At 34.8% G+C, this 15375-nt stretch overlaps 2 protein-coding genes across 24 annotated transcripts in view; one reads left to right on the plus strand and one right to left on the minus strand.

Annotated features, from left to right (window-relative positions):
• The window catches only part of LOC104911154 (uncharacterized), a 143570-nt gene that overhangs the window by 58675 nt on the left and 69520 nt on the right, over nucleotides 1–15375 (plus strand). For 2 of the 18 annotated variants that reach the window (XM_085225117.1, XM_085225124.1), the window contains one exon: nucleotides 5039–9723. The exons of 13 other annotated variants lie outside the window; for them this stretch is intronic. In XM_085225117.1, the coding sequence (XP_085081243.1) occupies nucleotides 5039–5040 (2 nt within the window). In that variant the 3' untranslated portion in view covers nucleotides 5041–9723. Of the gene's footprint in view, nucleotides 1–297; nucleotides 437–778; nucleotides 3670–5038; nucleotides 9724–15375 lie in introns of those variants that run through there. 3 more of the 18 variants (XM_085225116.1, XM_085225123.1, XM_085225115.1) reach the window with 2 other exon arrangements.
• The window catches only part of CDIN1 (CDAN1 interacting nuclease 1), a 114801-nt gene that overhangs the window by 15075 nt on the left and 84351 nt on the right, over nucleotides 1–15375 (minus strand). The window contains exon 11 of one of the 6 annotated variants that reach the window (XM_085225100.1): nucleotides 430–1167. The exons of 4 other annotated variants lie outside the window; for them this stretch is intronic. In XM_085225100.1, coding sequence (XP_085081226.1) covers nucleotides 1161–1167 — 7 coding nt within the window. In that variant the 3' untranslated portion in view covers nucleotides 430–1160. Of the gene's footprint in view, nucleotides 1–429; nucleotides 1168–12945; nucleotides 14171–15375 lie in introns of those variants that run through there. One more of the 6 variants, XM_085225096.1, reaches the window with a different exon arrangement.

Raw genomic sequence — 15375 nt, forward strand, 5'->3', positions numbered from 1 at the left:
GCAAATTTATGGAAATCTGACTTTAAAGAGCTTTGTGGTACTGAGTGATTTATTTATTTATTTTTTTAAATATATACTTATACTGAAGTGATTTGATGACTTTCTGAAATGAATGAAATAATGGGGGAACCACTACATTCTCGTGCTGTATTGTGAAGTACTGCCTGGCATTAACATATCATCACTGTCGGTAAAGCAAATGGATTGGTTTTATCTCAGCTTGCTTTGCACAAGTGTCCATCCCATGCCTGTAAAAGGATGGATACAGTCTGATAGATTTGTAAACTTTTTCCACAGGCATTTAAGGACAATTGTGCATCTGCAGTGTACCTTGCAGGAGTTGGGAGACTGTATAACATTTATGTTACAGGAAGCCAAACTGCATTCCAATTTTTAGAAAAAAAACCAACATTCAAACCAGATGCTATATTTTGATTGCTACTGTGTAAATACATAATAAATAAAATTTAATAGAACAGCAGAGGTGATTATAGTAAAGGAAAACTTTTGACTTGCTGATAGCATTGTGTCTGGCAGCCATGACCAATTACAGAATGCTTGTTGTTTTAAATAGTAAAGATCCAGAAATCAAGCCAAATATGTTTAGCTAGTTTTTCAGTTATCTGCATTTTTACTGCAGATAACTATTCTGATTTTTATATATTGTCTGCAATTTAACAGTAACATGCCAAAAAGATTGATACAGTACTTTTTAAACCTATGCACAGATATATGGACCACAATAAGAAAAAGGTATTTCCATTTGCATTTCTCACAGGAAGAAGGAATCAATCTGTGTAACACTTGATCACTAAAAGGAAACAAAGTGATGCAGCTATGGAAAACACAAAACAATCCTATGAAGAGCTGGAAGAGATATTTTCAGGAAAATTCTGCAAGTATTGCATTTGCTTAAATATTTGCTCAGTGCCCACCTGGAATCTGCAGTCAGGGCATTCAAGAAAGATATACTGCAAGTGCCACACACAGATCAAGGGTACTGCAATGCCCAGGGAAATGAACAGCTGGCCATAAGAAAGATGAGAGGAATTCTGCCTTTGCAGTGTAAGAGAGCCAAGAGGAGAAGCAGTGCAATTGTTCACTACTAACACATCCAGAGCATGTCAGTCTCACAGATAGGGCAGTAGGACCAAAATGCTTCAAATGCTTTCAAAAGAAAACAAACAAACAGAAGCTCAGTAAGTGTTACAAAAGTGTTGTAAGACATGGCATTTGACTAGATGTGTAAGATTTTTGTCACTGTCTAAAGGAAGTGCATGAAACTAGCACACAAAATACTCCTGAGCAATTAGAATTGGTATTGCCATGGCTAAAAATAAAAATTGAATACAGAACCAAGTATGTTTTTGCTACCTAAGGAACAAAGACAAATACCTGTACAAGATTATGTGTATTTATAAAATGGGATAACAGGTATTCCGTATGCAGGAGGCTAGGAAATTTAAATAAAATAAGATTAAAAAGAATCTTCTTTTCAAATGAGCAGTATGAACTTGAGCTACTATTTAGTTGCTATGAAATCCCAGCCTATAGACACAGCTTAATAATTTAGTTTTCATAAATAATAATGCACTGCCTGATTTTTATCTAAGGTAACAGCTTCGACTTGCAAAGGTTCTTGAGGCTTGGAAGGCAAATACATACAGACTAGTAATTTCTCTTTTTGCTTTCACAAACATATTAAGAACCTTAAGCTCTTCTGCCACAGTGTTATCCAGGTCACTCTCGTCCAATCCTCAAGCCTACAACACAGTGACCAAAGACACGTAGAAAGAAATAGAAGCAACCAGCAGAAATTAGATATTTTAGCAATAGCTACTTCAGTAGTTCCTTGTCCTAGTTTTCAAGGAAGGAATACACAAAACCCACACCAATTATACACTCTGCCATTTAAAAAATTCATTTTAGGATTCCTCTGAAAGTTCTGGTTCTGATGTACACAGCTCCAAGGAGCAGGTGGCCATCTCCTTGCCCTGACCTGCCTGAAGAACTGAACTTCATATCAATGTAGTACTTCACAAAGCACACAGCTATTGGGCTGTGAAGGCACAAAGTTCTCAGTGGGGAATATTTGCCTCCAAAACAACCTCTTGCCAAAGGTAACTGTGACAGGCAACCTGCCTAGTCATGCAGGACCTGTCACAGCCAACAAACCTGCCTGCAGTAAAAATAGCTGAACGGGGATGAATGTTTTTGCTTACAAATAGAGATTAATTCAACAGTAAAACTGAACAAAAATAACAACTGAATCAAATGTGACAGCCAAAAAACATTTTACGCACACACTTTATTACCGTTCTTAAGTTCATGTTTGCATAGCTAGTGAATTTATGCTTCAGCATGTCTAAAACTGAGTTACAGACACATGCAGTGGTAATTTTCTTTACAGTGATCTACCAACTGGATGAGTAAAAAGAGAGAGTGACTATTCAGAAAACAAGTAGTATACATTCAGCTCCTTAGTCTTCCCTGTCTAGACTCATACGCAACAAATGTTTACTGCACCCTAAAACTTCCAGAATTCAAACTCTGAAGAAAGAACCACCTCCATCTACTTCCAGGTTCTGCATCTAACAAGAATCCTTTTCATATAATGTGCTTTCAGGATATTTAAGCAGCAACAACAAAAACAAAACAAAACAAAACAAAAAAAAGAAACAGGAGAGGAAAAAAAGAAAGAATATAAAGACAGGGAAATTTGTGAAGAAAAAATTGCAAAGAGATACATGAAGCAGAATAGTGGCATGGAACATTATACAGTAGTTAGGATAAGGGAGTTTTAAACTAAAGGAAGGGAGATTTAGACTAGATGTCAGGGGAGTTTTTTCCCCCCCCTCACTGTGTGAGGCGCCGGAACAGGTTGCTCAGAGGGTTATGGATGCATCCTGGCAGCATTTAAGGCCAGGTTGGATAGGGCCCTGGGCAATCAAATCTAGTTTGCCAGCAACGCTGCCTGGAGCAAGGGAGTTGGAATTTGACGGTTCTTGAGGTCGCTTTCAAACCAAGCCTTCTATGATTCTATGAATTAGTTAAAATAAAAATCCCCAAAGCATTATGTTAGAAAAATAATTAAGCCACAGATCTCATTCAGCACTAAGTGGCACTTGCTAACAAACTGTTAATGAAGGCTATCAAAGAAGCAGATGCTGAGCAACAGCACCTAAGTGCCCATTTCCAAAAATATAAATCGTATGAAATTATAAGAGGATCTAGCCACCATCTTTTCTTACTTTACACAGGATTAAGTGGAATGTTATCTATTCTCAGAATTTTTCCATAAAACAAATTTAACACAGGTGTATTTAAATACAAAGTTCTTAATTTACAATAAATATTTTAACCTTACAGTACTTTTGAAATCTGTTTACTATTTGCAAAGTACAGTGCTTTCAGATGAATCTGAAAAATCCAGCAATTAGTAGTAGTTACAGGTAAATGAAATAGAAAGCTTTAACCATTTACATATTATTGTCATTCTAGGTGAATAAGTTTAAGAGTAAATAATTTTAAGATACTGCCAGAAAGGTAACATTGGCAGTTTAGCTTTTCTAATGACTAGAAAAGAAAGCTGCCCATGAATTGTAAAATAGAATGGCAAATTTTTAATATTAATTAGAAGTAGAAAGTAAACTTGATTATTTTGTGATATTTCTGACTTTTCACTTTATGTTAGAGGGGTCATCTTAGAACACTTTTTTTTTGTCTTACTTGAAGAGCACTTATTACAGTGCTACCTTTAGAATAAGCAAATGGTAAGTATCTGGCTCTCAAGAATAATCTTATGGGAAATGTGTATTGTGTTTACTGTTATTTGATGATGAAATGTCAACAGACTGAAATATTTCTATAATAAATTATTCCATTCAATAAAGGCATCAATAGATTGCCTGGTTTTAAAATACAATTTCACTATAATGCATTGAAAGAAATAGCACTAATGTAAAAGCCCTGCCATGTGCATTAGTCCCTATAAACCACAGTCCCCTAGCCCCTTGCTTTAGTGTACTTCTGAAAACCCACAACTACAAGGAAATTCAGAGATTGGAATAAAAATCCTCACTTACCACTTTTTGCCTAGGTATCATATTTTACTCTCCGCATTAAAGAAAAACCAGTAATTCAGAATTCCCTAAAAATTCTTAAAAATACTGCCTAAAGTTAAGGACACGCATACCTATCCATAGACTATATGAAATTGTTTACATATGTAGACTTTCTTTTCTCCTCCAAAATATGGGGCCAAAATGGGTTTGATTATTTTAATAAAATATAAAGAAATATTGAATCATGAGTCGTAGGCATGGACTGCATGCTAGGGATCTTCCAAATACACATGAAAAAAAATCTCCCATCTCATAAATAATGTTTTGCTCATTAAAACAAAGCAAGTCAATCACAGGATGCAATATGAAAAACTAAGATGGTCAGCAGGATCACAAAGAAATGTAGAAAAAAAAAATTCAGAATGTAGACAAAGATTTAAGTGAACATAAAATTACACTTACTTAGATACTCCAAAAGTAACGCCTTCCATGAACTATTTTTCATGGAAACTATACCTGATGGAAAATGCATGATAACACTATTTGATAAAACAAATTCTCAGCTACAAAACACTATTTTCTGACAGTCACTATCATTAGCTGTGCATTTTCATTAACTACAAAGAAGAACCTGCTTGCTATGCTTGGAAAAATCTGCAACAGTAGAGGTGACCACTGTTTCACAGCTCCTATGACAACATCATTGCTAGAAAAATGTTACCCACACAGTTAATCTTTAATTAGTCTTAACAGTCAGAAGTTGGCAAATTTGGACTACTCAGTGAGTGTGGTAGGACAGACCAGCCAAGTTTGTCAATGTGCTTATTAGTCTTGAGACTGGTAAGGTGCCTGGTGTTATCATGTTGGAAGAGAGAGGTAGCCTTCTTCTCTGACCTGACTATAGAAGTTTGAGCCTTCAGCTTAGTCAGCATCACAATGTAGCAGTCAGAGCTGATGGTTTGTTTGGGTTCCAAGACATCCAGAAGGATCACTCCTTTCTCCATTCTAAAAGACAATTCATATCACTTTACCCATTGAAGGCTGCATCTTGAACATTTTCTTCTATGGGGAATTCACATGGTGCCCCTCCAGGACTGCCTGTAGACTCTGGCTCACAGTGGTGACACCACATCTTGTCACCAGTAATGATGTCTTCTTGGGAACTGTCACCTTCAGCCTTGTATTTGTTCAATACGACAAATTTGCATATGGCGTTCTTCCTGTCCCTGTGTGAGAATTCATGGCACCCACCTGGCACAGACTTTCTGATAATCCAGTCTTTCCATCATTGTGTCCTCTGAATTGAAGCTGATATTCAGCTCCATACACAGTTTCCTGTCATAATCCACTGATCCATGTGGTCGAGTTGATCAAGACACTCTTCATTTCATGGTGCGACTGCTCTGCATGGCAGTTCTGGAACATGGCTTGTCTTTCACATCGCTGTCGCCACTGCTGAAGGACACCACTCACCATCCACTGTTTGGTCTCCATGAACATTCAGCAAACGTCAATGAATTCCAATGGGTGTCTTTTTTTCTGCGTGGAGGAATTCAATTCCATACCTTTGCTTCTTTCACACTTCCATGTCAGACACCATTTTGCTTCTCTGCTGCCATCTGTCACATGGCAACAAAATGTAACAATATTGTTGGGAAGTTCAGTTTCTACTTCCATCCCATCAGCATCTGCCTCTGATGTCATAGGCCAACATAAAATAGGAGGCACAACTTTCAGAATACCCCCTGTATATTGTCTCATTTAATATTTCTGTTATTTTTGCCCTGGCTTTTAAGCATTCCAACCTATTCATGCTTCTCTTACATAAATGGAAGGTAAACAGATGTGCTGGAATCTCTCCTGACACTTAAGCATCTCACAGTGGTATATTTTAATTTCTGGCACACATTATGATTTGTACTTAATGGATTCTCTGTTCTTATGCCATTTTGTTATAATCAGCATGTATTTTAGTCATTGATCAGCAACTCCATTTGTCTTTCATATCACAATTCGACATCAATACAAGAAACAGGATGAAATGCAAACAAAATGATATAGAATTACTAAATAATAGTCAATCATGAATTACATTTGCAAGGCGTGTATTGTCAATTCCAGATTTAACAGTAGGTAATGAGTGCCTCTTTGTACTGCACTTCCAAAAATTCAATGAAAGCAAAAAGAAAACAGCTTCCAGAGTAAAAACAAAAACAAAACAAATCCAACCACAATTACAAGTTGCTAATCACATCTAAGGATTATTGGTCTTTCTTACTAAGAAGTCACGGATAGAAATCAGTTAACTCTTTGCAATTATTGTTATCAGTGATTTGATGATCTCAGGTGGATTTCTATTGAACCATGATTCTTCTATGAAGACCTTGCTCTAACTGAAATGCTCTAGGAACTGAGCGTGTTCCCAGAAAATTACTCTCCCAGTAGTGCCCAAAGAAAGTGTTCCCAAAGAAAAAATAAATGAATTTTTCTCCAGTGCATTCTGATGAAGCTTTTCAGATTTTTAAGTACTTGCTTATCTTTCCTAATATAGTCAGGTACACACATATCTACTGTGATCTGCTTTAATGGCTGAAAGTTTGTCTTGCCCACAGGAAATGTTAAATGACTGAAAAAAAAAAAAAAATAAATAAATCAGTATTATAGCCTTGTTTGTGGAAAAGAAACTACTAATATGTTTTAAGATCACTAGAAATTCAAGGCTAGAAGAAATGTAAGAAATACAGTACAAAAACCCAAAGCACAGATGTGGAAAAAAGCCAAAGCCAAAACCAAAAAGCCAAAATGTGGAAAAAGACAAAAACAAAAACAAAGAACCCCACATAAGTAGATGTAAACTTAATATTATCAACCACACATGAAAGATTTTTAGCCAGACAACTTTAACCTAATATTTATTTTGTACTCCACTGTCCTGTGGACAGTGTTAAAGTTATTTATAAATTTTATGTGAAGAGATTCCTCGGGAATAAGCTCAGAGATAAAGCTAACCTGATGATTTATACTATTGCTGCGGAAACATAAAAAAGGGACACAGTTATAGATATACAAATATATATTCATGTGTATGTATGTATAGGAGGTTGGTTTCCCTATTCTAAATTTATCTTGGTCATTTTTCTCCCCCTTTATGATGAGGCAAACGTAGAAAGATTTGAGTAACTCTGCAACCATCTGTGCAACACCTCTGGTTCCTTAACCAGAGGAAACTTTTTTTTTTCTCCTGAAATAAACATTAAGTATTTATTAGATTTATTATTTTTTATTATTTTATTTATTGTTATTATTATTAACATTTATTAAATCGATTAGGTAAGGTATAGGAATCTGCCTTTCTCATAGCAAAGTGTCACTGTTTTAAAATTACATTTTCATGAGATTTATTTGAATTCTGTGTGGGCAAATCCTTTCTTTTTAGAATTAATTTCCTTGGGACATCAATACAATACATAAAAATTAACGTATTTGTTTTGAAGTTTTTTTTAATTTCAATTTTCTTTTTGTAAACCAAAAGGACTGCACAACTTATCTGCAGCATAGCTGATTCCACATGTACAAAATCAACACAAATATCTTAGTACAACTTATATTGCAAGTCAGACTACTTTTAGCAAGACATTGCTCTCAGAAAAAAGAAAGCTGTGTATTTTCTGTAACCTTAAATAATTTTAAGAAGAAATAAGGAAAGCACTATTAAAGTGTATATTTTAATAATAAATGTATATTTTTTGAAAAAAGTAAGCTTTATATTTCTCATATACATACTGAAGTTCACTCCAAAATTGTTAGCTTTTTGCTTTCACTTATTTGGAAAAGAATTTGAACATGCTAGCTCCTAATTTGTTAGTTTGATTTTATCAACGAGTATAGACATTTTTCGCATGCTATTACTATCCTTAAGCTTAAATAGCTTTCTGCTAGATGTTTAACCCTTTGATGTACCTACAGAAAACAAACATATCATGTGCTCATATTTAACTCACCCTATACTGGGACAAAACACGCATGATGTACTGCAGACTATTTTTTCCTTCTCTGCTGAAAGCAACTGAGCACCTGAAGTGCTTGATTTGGAGTACAACACATTAGTTTCTTTAGAGAACAAAATATAAGCCAACTCAGAATCTCTAAATCATCTATATTTATACAGTTTCAGTAAAACTTCACCCCAGGACAAGTCTAGCTTGAGGCCTCATAGGCATATTCACCTGGTCTGACAGGATAGATTAGCAATTGAAATAGTTGAGATATGAAATATTCCACCGCATTATTTCTGAAAGTTCCACAACATTTTTCTGATACATTCCACAATATCATTACTTCTTAAACTCCGATATGGCTTTTAGAACATGAATGATTTAGAATCAACAGATGTCTTCAGCTGGAACTAGGAGCATGCCCACTACCTTATTCCCACAAAATGAATGCAATTTTAAAACGCTGATGTATTAGTGTCATAAAATTGCAGATTTAGTCTTACAGCTTTTTTTTTTTTTGCTCCCTATGGACAGGAACCTTTGTAATATAAGATATAGAACATCTGACAAAGAAACAAAAACAAAAAACCAAAAAAGTTAACCAATACTAAGGGAAAGTACTAAGCAACAACTCAAGAGTAGCATGAACATTAGTGTTTACGTAAGCACATCATTTAAACATTTTTTCTTCCAAAACAGTGGAATACAATAAAAACAGTTAATTTCTCTTGCAATACGAGAAAATGTTATAGTTGAGAAGCCAATGACTACTGTAGCATTTTTGTTATCATTACACTTTGTGCTTTCAACTTAAAGTAGATAAGTCTATTGAAATCAATGAAGGTCCACCACTTCATATTGGCTACAGAATACTCTTGCAGTCTTTAAACCCAGCTGTCACTATACTGTGGATTATTTTTCATAGAACAAAAAGAATATTAATGAGTTGCACCCAGACTATTTCAGATTACTGCAGTTTAGAGAGCTGTATTTTAATTTTCACCAAGCTCACCTTGACTAAAAGTAAACAAGTTGTCTGTTTTACTTTTTACTTGTCATAATGTGAAGGAAAGTACAGCAATAATAGCTGAATGGCACAATCCAAGGCTGCAGCAAATGAGCATGAACCCAAATGCAGCAGCCATAGACACAAAAACAAAGGAAGAAAACCTGCTTACCTTTACCTGCTTGAGGTACCCAGGGATCTCCAGCAAGATACCCTCACCTCCACTACCAACCCTTAAATGAGGTCTGGGAAGGGGTGGATCCAGCCATTCTGGTCACTCAGGTACACTGCATGCACCTGATGTCCCCTGGATTGGCCTTGCCTTCCTACCAAGTGCTCAATCACTGTTTCAGGCCATGACTTAGCATTTCCTTGTTAGCAATAAAATAAACACTTTCAAGTGAAAGGTATTCAAATTGATTCTGTAGTCTGCCATGAGGGGAAAATAAGTGGACCAAAGTCAAAACATTTTGTAAAAGACATATAACTAAATTTTAGAAAACAATATTTGCTTCAAGTAACACAACAGATCCAAAATAGAAGTAATTTTTTTGGAGTCATGTGGCTACATCAAAGGGTTAAGTTAAGCAGGAAAATAAATTGTTGACGTATGATTAGATAACATGAGACTTAATAATAAAAAATGCAAGTATCTCTTCAGCTGTTTCTCTTCCAGATTAATGAAACTTTTATGTTGGTATTAAGTTGTGTCTTGATCTGTTCAGTTACTGATGTCAGGCTACCCCTTCCACTCCCAGATGTCAGAATTCAGCTCAGATGTTTTTTTTTTTTCTTTGAGGAAAAATCCTAGTGTGCTTACACTAGGATGGAATAGAGTCTGCCACAGAACATCTGGGCTGGAGTTAGGGCATAGAGTTGCAGAGCCCAGCCTGAAGTCAGATGAAAATAGTCTGAAAATATTGCTTCTTCTCAAATTTTGTTTTTATGACATTGTAAGAGCATAAAGAGGAAACCGCCACCACCTTTCTTTTTTCCCGGAAACATCAGGATTTTCTGATTTGTTAGCAGTCTGGGATTACAAACTAGAAACTATACAGTACATTTTCTACTTCACTTTCACACATTTGAGTCATTATTTACAGACAGCACATCAACACAGAAAAGAGATAAGAATGTTGCCAGTAATCAAAAAGGAAATCTATTCCCAAACTAACTTTCTGTTTCATATGGCCCTCCTGCCTTTGTAGAAATTCCTACTCCAGCTATCCAGAAGGTAATAAAAGACAGTAAGCATTCATACTGAATTTTTTATACTTCTTTTTAAGTAGGAGGAGCAGCAGAGATTATTCTAGCCCAGTGAAGGCACCCTCTGTTGCTGACAGTGCAGTTTCAACAGATCATGTATAAACCAGGTCACACACATACACGTACTAATCAAACCTCTCATACCAACCAATGAGCCTTTTATTCTTGAACTGCTGCTGTTGTGCTTCTTGATTTGTAAGCAGGACAGAGCTCTTGATGCTAGGGTCCTGAGGAAATCTGTATCTAACACAGGCCTTTGCAATAGAAAGTAACACACGCGGAGTCAAAGGGCAATAATTAGGCGCTGTGTCCCCAGCTGCTTGAGTGAACTAACTGGCTGCCAGGAGTTACAAAGCTAAGCCAGTGTGCATAAAAGTTAGTTACTGATGCTGCCAAATAGAAGCACTTTCAAGTAAAAGCAGTATGGAAAACTTTTTTGATTTGGGACTTAATGCTCCTATTTCATCTTATTGACACTGTACACCCTATTCCTCAAAGAGAAAATGATATTTTACTTTTCTTTGTATTAGATTGTGGATACTCTGTTTTAGGTCATGCCTTGTCACTGCTTAGATCTGTTTCAGCCCCTCTGGGTTCAGAAGAACTTGATTGAGACCTGCTGTGACTACATCCCCATTGCTTGTCTCTCACATGATATATCACTGGGAACTCTGTGTTGCTTGTGTAGAAATTGTACTGTCTTGGGTTTGCCATAGTCATTGTATTTGATTCCCTGTCTACTGTTTTCTTATAGCAAGATCTGCAACTCTTCCAGTTAATCTGCAAATTCAGGATTATTTTAGCTCTCTGGTGACAGTACTTCCTGCACTCTTTTTGTAATCCCCACACTTGTAACAAACTCAAAACAAACCACATTCATGTAAACATGCTTTTATTCTGTTAGCCAGCTAAGAGGTAGAAAATGCATGCACTAAAGCTATAAGGGTATGGAGCCAACACCTTGGGACAATAATGTCCTCATTAAAAAATAAGGTACATCAAAACTCTCAAGTTAAAAGGTTAAGTGTTAGTCCCTGTGTAGTTGATAAATGTTGAGCTAAACTAATCAGTGGATTTAAGAAGCAGTGCCATCAGCTGGCTGCCCTGACCTGTGCTTCTAGTTTTTACAAACATAAGATTTAAGAAAGATGTCAACACCAGGCCTCTGACCTAGTATGGACCTTGTTCATGCCAGCCTGGTGTTCTGCTAAACAGACTGAGAATTTTCAGCTCAAATCAGTAACATGTGCGCTTCACTGATATAACACATGGCCTGGAAATTAAAATGAAACATGATTGAGTGCCTTTGGATATTTTAACAGCTAAGAATCCAGCTAGGAAAAAAAAAGAAGTTGTTTCTGTGTTTTGTTTGGGGAGGGGGGAAAGGATAAATTCAATTGTATTGTTTTTCTTCAAAAATGTGGGGAAAACAAAAAATCAGTTAATTATTTCATGGATGACTGACTTAGTGCAAATAAGCAGGTTGTATGTTTCTTTATGACATGTGCCACTTATTAGATAAGTAGGTTTTACTGCTTCTAATTGAGCTAAGTTAAAACTAATTAGAAGGTAGTTAAAATAAAATCTAAATACAATAAAATGAATAAAACCAGCCAATGGCATTTTGCTCATCAATAACATTCCTTATGCAATTGATTATTTCCAGTATGTCATATATTGATTATTTCCAATTAGAATACAAAGCTTTGCCAGCTGCTGGAATGACAGTTTATCCCTACATGCAGGAATGGGAAGAGACTTTCCACATGTGCCACCATTTAACCAGTTTCATTCATTTCATTCCATCTTTTACTGATACCCATGATTCTTACATATGACTCTAGACATCACATATGAATTTGGACTTCTTATAAACCAAAATACCTATCTTTGTAATTATGGAGGGACAGGTATAGAGTAAAACCCACAGACATAGGGTTCCAGTTACTAGATACAAGTAGCATCTCAGGTCAGTACTGGGATTTTATATTTAATAGTAAAACAGTGATGCCTTTAGGACAGAAGCAGATTTTTATATGTAGTACGGGGGAAGATTATATGAAAAAAATGCTATTTTATACTTAATAATAACAGTAAATGCTTCTACATAGACAGTTTTCCATCTCTATTAGCCATGAAATAATTAGCTAACTGGTGATTTTGGTATATCTATGCTTAGGGCTTGCTTCTTCAGCTTTTAGACTTATGCAAAAACTTGAACAGGAAAAAACTGCCAAAGAATACAAGATTAAAGGAATTAAACAGAGGAAGTAGAAAAGTTAAAACATCTTTCACTAAACAGGCATTCAAGTATGAAACATGCTAACTTGATCTCCATCACCTATTGCATGTCCAAACAGAAAAACTAACTTTTGCTGTTGTTGTTTTTTTTTCCCTTGCATTTGGAAGATGCTTTTCCCGTTTTTACAGTGTCACTGTCCATTAACTTCATGGTAGACTTATTTCTTTTTCAGAGAAAGAAAGAAAATACTGGAAAAGCAAATGAAAGTTATCATATTTACTGGAATAGATGGTTGAAAGAATATTAAGACTACATAATGGGCAAGTGCAGTTCACATAATTTGAATTTATTTTGCAGTTACAATTGTTAGTGAAAACATAAAAGCATTACAAACATATACATATATAACTTTATCATGTTTGCTCCTTTGTGTAGAGCTACTTATATTTCAACCTACAAAGTGTTCCAAATTTATCATCATTTATTTATACCTGCTAATGACACAGGCAATGACTGTTTTCTCGTAATAAATTAAAGTAAATGTTGCAGAGATTCAGTTGGCATTTCACAGAATAAAAGGTATTAAACATATTTCTTCATATAAGGGAGCTCTGCATCTAAGATTATGGTATTGTACTTCTGCAAAAACATTTTCTTATTGGCTCTGAACTTAAAAAAAAAAGTAGCCATTATATCTATAATCTTTTATTATTGACTGAAATTTCATTAATTTTAAGAGATGGACAGAGTAGATGGAAATGATTTAATATTTGCAGAATGCTCAATATTCAGGCAAATGCAGAATTACAACATAAACATTCCCTAAATTTGTGGCATTACCTGCTGAAATAGAAATATAATTGATACAAACAGATTTACTCACAGTTTTAGTATAAGTGATTCTGTTTTGCACTTCTTTCTACATTTACCAAATGCAGCCACTGAGATAGTTATTGGCCGTATTGTCAGATTAAGAGAGAAATTAAAAAAACATATTTGTACTAATTCCTGCATATCTCTAAATGAAAAAAAAAAGAGAAAGAAGTGAAGCTTTATTTGAACATTTTCTGCACTGATTTCACACCAAATTTTAGAATATAGTAACAGTAGACCTATATTATATTATATTATATTATATATACAACATTATATTGTGACAATATTTATGAAAAAGATATAATTACACAGCAATACAGAAACATGGCAAGTATTCAAATGTCTAGTAATGGAAAACAGTCACATTAGATGCAAAATTTTGACGTATCTATTTAATACTTCTCAGAGTTTACTCAGCTTTTTCCTTTTTACAAATGTATATAGATTCAATTTTATTGATGAATAAAATTATTGAATTTAAGTTGCTACAAAAAATTATTCAATTTAGTCTAGATACAGTTATAAAGACTATCTTGGCTTTTTTTTTAGGCTTGTTTTTAAGTCTTTTTTTTTTTTTTTTTTAAATAAATAAACAGCAGAATTAATCCACTATAGAAGGAAATATTCTTCCATTTCCTCAAGCAGAACTAGACTGTCCTCATTCCTCCCAAAACAGACTTCTTGCCACAAGGCGCAAGTTCTGTCAAAGCTCTGATATCTTCTGCAATAAATAAAATAGGCATTTGCTTTGGAAAAAAACAATCTTCTTGAAGACCTGTACTATGTATGATAAAAAGACCTCAAATACCTCCTAAATCAAACTTAATAACAAAATCTCTTAATGAAAGAAAGATGTTAGAGTTGTTATGAAGGTCTATTTCCAACCAGCATAACTAGAAGACTGAGGTATCTCTCCTACATTGTGAAGCAACTTCTCAAACTCAATGTCATTGAAATACTACCTATTTAAAGATACTTTAAAAATAAGATACTTTAACCACATTTTTTTTTCCAAAGAAAGCCATTTTCCTAAACATTGAACAGTTTATTTTGATTTCTTCATCTTCCTTTATAGTGTCATTTTTTAAAACTAAGTTACTGATTCTCAAACAAAATGGAAATGGTCACAAAATGGAAAAGGTTATAGCAACAAATTATGTTTTAACTACAGGAAAAATACAGATTTCAAACAGAATAGTAAGCTTTAAGATAACATCTAGCATTTCTACAGCATGCATTAGAATGATTGTGGTTATATCTGTCTTTCTGCTGTGAAGTATGAATTTGTCCATATTTTGCTATAAGCTTATTACATGTCTACCATATTTACATTTACAAATGAGTAATTTTGTATTTAGTAGTTAATAAATTTTTTTTTAAATTTAAATATTTCAAGAAAGGAAGGAATAAATGTAGTTGGAATTTCAACAATTCGGACGCTATTGTTGACTTCAGCAGGAGTCATACAGCTGGAGCATATACAGCAAGGAATGAAAATTGACTATATCAACTTCTTGATTTGATCAAAGTCTGGATAATATTATTTAAGCACCAACTACATGAGGGTATATGGAAGTAGGGAGGGAGGAAAAGGAGGTGATAAAAAACCAACTATCACTCTCATATTTCTTGGAAAGCTGAGATGAGATAAGATGAGCTAATAAGGTCAGTGGAAGTATTAAAGGCAATTACTAGCAATGAACAATGGTAAAGCAAACTACTATGACAGTTGCACCAAAAAGCCTGAAGGAGCGGATTCTGCCCCACTTACACCCTCATGATTCCACCAGTAATGAAGGAAGAGCACAGACAAGATAGCACATCCTAGCAATTCTTGGACTCGACCCTGATCTTGTAATGCTCTGAAGAGACTTGAATATGAATATCTCAAAAGCCCTCTTTCAGGCAAAAAAGAGGAAGCTTATA

The sequence above is a fragment of the Meleagris gallopavo genome, chromosome 5 (assembly GCF_905368555.1).
Source record: "Meleagris gallopavo chromosome 5, MGAL_WU_HG_1.1, whole genome shotgun sequence".
Classification (NCBI taxonomy): Eukaryota; Metazoa; Chordata; class Aves; order Galliformes; family Phasianidae; genus Meleagris; species Meleagris gallopavo.